This window comes from Austrofundulus limnaeus, unplaced genomic scaffold (genome assembly GCF_001266775.1).
Source record: "Austrofundulus limnaeus strain Quisiro unplaced genomic scaffold, Austrofundulus_limnaeus-1.0 Scaffold484, whole genome shotgun sequence".
Lineage (NCBI taxonomy): Eukaryota > Metazoa > Chordata > Actinopteri > Cyprinodontiformes > Rivulidae > Austrofundulus > Austrofundulus limnaeus.
The window spans coordinates 329,789-336,062 of record NW_013952886.1 but is presented as its reverse complement, the minus strand read 5'-3'; the positions used below and the strand labels follow the sequence as shown (position 1 = coordinate 336,062).

At 41.5% G+C, this 6,274-nt stretch overlaps 1 protein-coding gene across 3 annotated transcripts in view; it reads left to right on the top strand.

Annotated features, from left to right (window-relative positions):
* LOC106530006 (cyclic nucleotide-gated cation channel beta-1) overlaps positions 1-6,274 on the top strand; it is a gene marked incomplete in the record, with an annotated part of 34,510 nt that overhangs the window by 18,956 nt on the left and 9,280 nt on the right. For all 3 annotated transcript variants that reach the window (XM_014025553.1, XM_014025556.1, XM_014025555.1), the window contains 9 exon segments: positions 335-349; positions 582-681; positions 864-888; positions 968-1,022; positions 2,077-2,183; positions 2,318-2,366; positions 2,457-2,486; positions 4,910-4,970; positions 5,053-5,080. In XM_014025553.1, coding sequence (XP_013881007.1) covers positions 335-349; positions 582-681; positions 864-888; positions 968-1,022; positions 2,077-2,183; positions 2,318-2,366; positions 2,457-2,486; positions 4,910-4,970; positions 5,053-5,080 — 470 coding nt within the window.

The window sequence follows — 6,274 nt, the reverse complement described above, 5'->3', positions numbered from 1 at the left end:
ACACACACACACACACACACACACACACACACACACACACACACACACACACACACACACACAGGTCAGGGTCAAACCAGGCCTTCAGTGAAATCAGACACATTTCCACACTGATCCTCAGGTGCAGCAGACACATGAGCTTCCACACTACAAAGGTTCTGATCATCAGAGAGTCCAAACTGGACTGCTCTCAACCACGAGTGACTGCCCACCATACCAGAGTTCAGACCGAGCTTTTCTTAAGATGTGACCAGTTTTTGGTCAAATACTTTATCTTTAATTTTGCCCGCAGCCTTTACTGATGCTCCTCTGTGTGTTTTCTCTCTCTGAACAGTAAACCAGAAGATGAGTGAGTAACTCTGATTGTAAGCTGCCAAATAGTGAGCTGCTTTGAAAACAAGAACAGGCAGGAATGCCAAATAGTGATCTGCTTTGAAAATAAGAACAGGCAGGAATGCCAAATAGTGAGCTGCTTTAAAAGCCATTAAACAGACAGGACACTGAGTAGCTCAGCCTCCTGGATGTCTGTCCCTGGTTGGTGAAAACACGCTGCAGATAAGTGATCTGTGTTTTCTCCACAGGACAGGGATGATTGCCTGGATTTCTCAGGGTTTGGAGAAAGTTGTTCCTCAGCTTGAGCTGAAGAGTAAAGACTTGTCTGCAGCAGAGCAGCAGGCTCAGGTATTTCACAGCTGAGGCATGAACACCTGTGGTGAAAGGGCCTTCATTTGTCAGTTTTACATAAGGGGCGGGGCCTTTTCAGGTCTGCATACTGAATTCTGTCTTTATTTTAGTGTAAAACAGAACATTTGGATCTACATCCTTATGAGCATTTACTGAAAGTGTGTTTGTTTTCTGCACAGGTGCATCAAACAGCAGCTCCACCAGGTGAGAACATACCTGAAACTTTGTTCAGAAACACGTCTCGAGGTTTCAACTCATCAGTTTTTTTGATCTTTACCCACAGAAACTCAAACTACTGTAACGGAAGTAGAACAAACCGAAAAGTCATCTCCACCCAGGTCTGTCTTCTACTGCTCGTGAGGAGACACGGGAGATTTTTTTTCTTTTGCATTCCCACACAATAGTATTGCGTTACCTTGCAATACTTTTGCGTTTCCTCGCAATACTTTTGCGTTACCTCGCAATACTTTTGTGTTACCTCGCAATACTTTTGCGTTAACTCGCAATACTTTTGTGTTACCTCGCAATACTTTTGCGTTTCCTCACAATACTTTTGCGTTACCTCGCAATACTTTTGTGTTACCTCGCAATACTTTTGCGTTTCCTCGCAATACTTTTGCGTTACCTCGCAATACTTTTGCGTTAACTCGCAATACCTTTGCATTCCCACGCAATAGTATTGCTTTACCTTGCAATACTTTTGCATTACCTCGCAATACTTTTGTGTTACCTCGCAATACTTTTGTGTTGCTTCGCAATACTTTTGCATTTCCTCGCAATAATTTTGCGTTACCTCGCAATATTGTTTTGCGTTTCCACGCAAAAGTTTGATTTGTATATGAACTGAATTAAATCAGATTTTTATTTTGAAATATCCAGTTACCAAAACAGGATGTGTCGCCACAAGTTCGTGAAGTTGACATTGATGTTGCGTGCACTGTGTTAAAATATCAACATATGACATACTTCCATGCCTGGCTGTGTGATATATTCATTCTGAAGCTGAATTAAAGCAGTAGGCTAACTCACTAATGGTGAACATGTGAGTGTGTTCATAAAGCTGTAGGCAAAACAGTGTTTAACGACTTTTGCGAGGTAACGCGATACTTTTGTGTGGGAACGCAAAAAGAAAAAAAAATCCCCCATGTCCCCTTGCGGGTTCAGTAGTCTTCCTTCCTTCTTTTCAAAACAAATAAATAATAAATGTTTTATGTGTTTAAAATGAAACAAGTGAAATTAATTTTGAGTATTTTTCTTTCTTTTAAAATTTAATTTTCAGTTTGCAAAAAGACACTTCAGAGAAATGAAAGCAGATTAGTGTTTGAAACTAAACAGTGTCAGGTTGTTGTTAGAATGAAAGTTAGCTACATAAACCGTACGTGTGTGTCACAGTGTGATTGACTGGATCAAACATGGCATTGTGAAAGTGGTTCCTCAGCCAGAGATCTACCCAAAGACTGACGGAAACAACAAGACTGAAGCTCCAGCTCCCACTAAAGGTTTCCTCACTTCTGATAATCATTTACATCACAGTTTTATTTTTAAATAGAAAGAAAGTTAAATGAGAATGTTAGAGTCGAAAACTGGAAAATCAGTTGTGATGAGACATTTTGTTTCCTGTAAACCACCAAAGTTCCACCTCCAGCTCCTCCTCCCGCCACGAAATCAACTACAAGGACCGAGTAAGTCAGTATTTTAAAATATTTTACTAAATACAGCTTCTAAGAAAGAGAAACAGAATAATGTTCCTGTGTTTTATCCCTTTTTATAAGGCCTGTGAAGGAAGCAGACGACCAACCAAAGTAAGGAAATATTGTTTGTTTTTAACTTATTTTGCATTTAAACATAAACAATTTAAAAAATAATGTTAAAATATTTTTAGGCCCAATTTTTAGCGAAGAAATATTCATAGAATGGGAATAATGAACAGTTCAAATAATTCTGCTTTTCTTCACGGATTGTCATGACATTTTTACCACATGTGGGTACTGGCCCAAGTAACACACCTTTACATTTTGGTGATGTTCCGGATCACAATGCGGATACAGAAATTTTTTTTTTGTTTTAGCCCTCTGAGATCAGCAAAGCTGTGATGCTTTCACAGGGCTTCTGTATAAAACAGTGTTCGTTTGGCCTGGATTGGACAGCACGGACTTCAAACTTTATAAAAGTAATGTTAACACCAAATTTTTCAAAGCAAAGTTTTGGTATTTTAGAAAAGTTCAAGTTCTTCAAAGTGTCAGAGTTTAGTTGCTGATGAAAAACTTGAGGTATTCAGATAAGCTATGAAGAATGGTTGACTGAACTTCTCACACTATCTCTAAGCTCAGGAAACTCATTTTGCCCACCTCTACTTGTGATCTTGTTCTTTCAGTCACTGCTGAAAGTTTGTGACCATAGATGAGGGCAACAACATAGACAGATAAACAGACAGCTTCTCCTTACAGTTCTCTCTTCACCACAACAGACTGGCAAAGAGTCTGCAACACTGCAGACGTTGCAGCGATACATCTGTCAACAAAACCCCACGATATTTGAATTCCTCCACTTGAGGCAGAACCTCACCCCCAACCTGAAGACTAATCCACCTTTTTCTAACTGATAACCATGGCCTCAGAGTTGCAGGTGCTGACACAATCCACTCCAGCGAGGGTTGAAGATCACGGCACGATAACACCAATAACACTGCATCATCTGCAAATAGCATCAATGAAATCCTGAGGCAATCAAACTTTCTCCACCCCCAGGCTGCGCCAAGAAATTCTGCCCATAGAATCTGTGACAATGGTCAGTCCTGGCTGAGTCCAACCCCCACCCTGAAGGAGCGTGAATCAAATGTTGGCACTATTTGTAGAGACTGAAGGGTCCATAGCAACAGACCCATAATCCCATGCAGAGCACCCCCAACATTGTACTTCAAACAACATGGATGAATGCCTTCTCCAAGTCCACAGAACACTTGTAGACTGGATTGGCAAACCCTTGAGGACCGTAGTGCAGGTAAAGAACTGTTCCAGTGTTCCATGGCCAAGAGGCAACCTGCATTGTTCCTCCTTAATCTGATGTTCGACCATCGGTCCGTCTTGCTTTTGCAACTACCCATTAGACCTTACTAGAGAAGTTAAGGAGAATAATACTCCTATAATTGTAACACCCCTCTGGACCCCCTTTGTAAAGAAGGACACCACTACCACAATCTGACAGTCCAGTGGCACACTCCCCAATGTCCATGCAATGTTGCAAAATCAACCAAGACAGCCCAGCAACACCCAGAATCTTGAGATTTGACTGATCTCATCCACCTCTGGAGACTTGCAACGAGGAGATTTTTAACAAACTCAACAGCTTCAACCCCACGGACAGACCCTAAGTCACCCATCTCGTCTTCCTCAATGGAAGACATGTTGGTGGGACTGAGAAAGTCTCAGTATTCCTTCCATTGACTGTCAACATCACTGCTTGAACTCAGCAGCACCCACCTCCACTACACAGTGTTGATACCTCATATAGACCACCCGATGGTTTTCCAGATTTCCTTTCTGAGATTAAGTCTCCAAGGCCTCACCAAATTCCTCCCACATTCAAGCTCAACCTGACCACAAATAAAATGAATGAATGGATAAAAGAAACAAAACTATGTCCATGTTTATGTTCAGGTTATTTTCTTTGTCTACATCCTCAAGGTAATCCCCTAAAATCAGTTTGCTTGTGAGGATGTGTGTTTTGTTGTCTTGTGTCATACCTCCCTCTTGTGTTCCCTCGTTATCATTACGCCTCTTTTTCCCTCAGTTTACCTGTCATTTCCTCCTCTGTCACACACACCTGTCAGTAGTTTTCTAATTAGTATTTTCTCAGCTGTTGTTCATCTCCTCATTCCCTCTGTTTGTATTTATTCTGGTTCAGTTCTCCACACCCTCGCTGGTTCATTGTTTGATTTTTACCTCCTGTTATGGTCCCTTGTTGTCCCCTGAGTTTTCTTGTTATTTTTGCTGCCACGTCAGCCTTTTGTTTATTTAATAAATCATTTTATTATAACTCCTCTCCTCCGTTCAGATTTGTGTTCATTCCTTCGCTCACATTAACATTGTTGCTATTAATTCTTCTGAGTGGGAAAGAGTTCAGGGTCCTCACACATCTCATGGAGTTTCTGATGTTTTGTATGATTGTGTCAAGATGCAGAGAGTGTTTGCTTTATTCTGATGCTGTGTTGTTGTTTTATTTAAAGTATGATGGGCTGGATCGTCAATGGGATTGGCCGCATGCTGCCTCAGCCTGTAGCAAAGCTGGTGAGTTATCCATCCTTGACAGACATGCTGTACACAGGCTGGCTGACCATCTGTGACAATGTGATTTGTTTCTGTTGTGCAGGACGCAGGAGGTGACGAGATACAGAACAGTAAGTATCAGATTCTGAGTTCAGCCACGTGTCACTGAGTAACTCACTGAACTGGTGTTTCACTTGATGGGGTGGCATTGTTCAGATGCAGATCAGAGGGTTGGGTTTAGTACCTTCATTGTGGGAAATGATAAATTAGTTATCGAAACGGCACTCTGTGTACTTCCAGTGCTGGTCCCAAACTTGGATAAAAGAAGGTTCTTTCAGGAAGGGCTTCTGCCATAAAACTTGCACCAAAACAAATATGTAAATCGCAAATACTGGATTGGTCAAAGCTTAGATTAACGACCTCCTCCGATGCTGTGAACCAGCCTGTGGCTGGTGGAAATTAAGCTGTTGTTGGTTAACGGACAGAGAGGAGGCAGTGAGAGAAATGGAAAAGCAGGAGTGTGAAGGGTAAAGTGAGGACTCTCAATGTAAGGATAATGACTATTAAATGACCTTATGAGGTTTGGAAACTGTGGTTCTACTTCTGGTTAAAAACCAGGAGGCTGAGCTGGAGGTGGCAGAGATGAAGATGCTGTGATTTTTGTTTGGGCTGATGGACAGGATTAGAAACAAGCAGATTACAGGGACAGCTAAAGTTGACTTCAGAGAAACAGAAATAGTCTTATTTTACTCTAAATGCATAACTCGTGTTCTCATTTGTTTAACTGGTTGATGGTAACTGGCAGGGTTTGGTGTCTGAGGAAAGATTGACTCTAACCAAGCTACTCTTCTCCTTCTATTTCAGGGGGGAAAGTCAGCCTGAGCCCCTAAAATAAAAGGAGAAGGAAGCAAAAGAGTCTCTCACTCTAACACTGACAACAGAAGCATTTGTGATGGACTTACACAAAGATACAGAACTGTACTGCTCATACAACTATGAGTTAACGAGAGGAGCTTTGTCACTAATTTCAGTACAGCAATACAAACATAACCAGGACAAACAGGCTTCAGCTTTGTGCTTCATTGTTCTCAAAGTTGTAAAAGTTGATCTGGACTCTAATGATTTGCTTTCCAAGGGTCTTTGCTAAATTGAAGGCTGCACAGTCGCTGCAAAAAGCATCAAAAATAAATAAAAAAATGTCTGAAAATCAAGTGTTTTGAGTTTTATTATTCCATCCATCCATCCATCCATCCATCCATCCATTTTCTTCCGCCTATCCGGGGTCGGGTCGCGGGGGCAGCAGCTTCAGAAGGGAGGCCCAGACC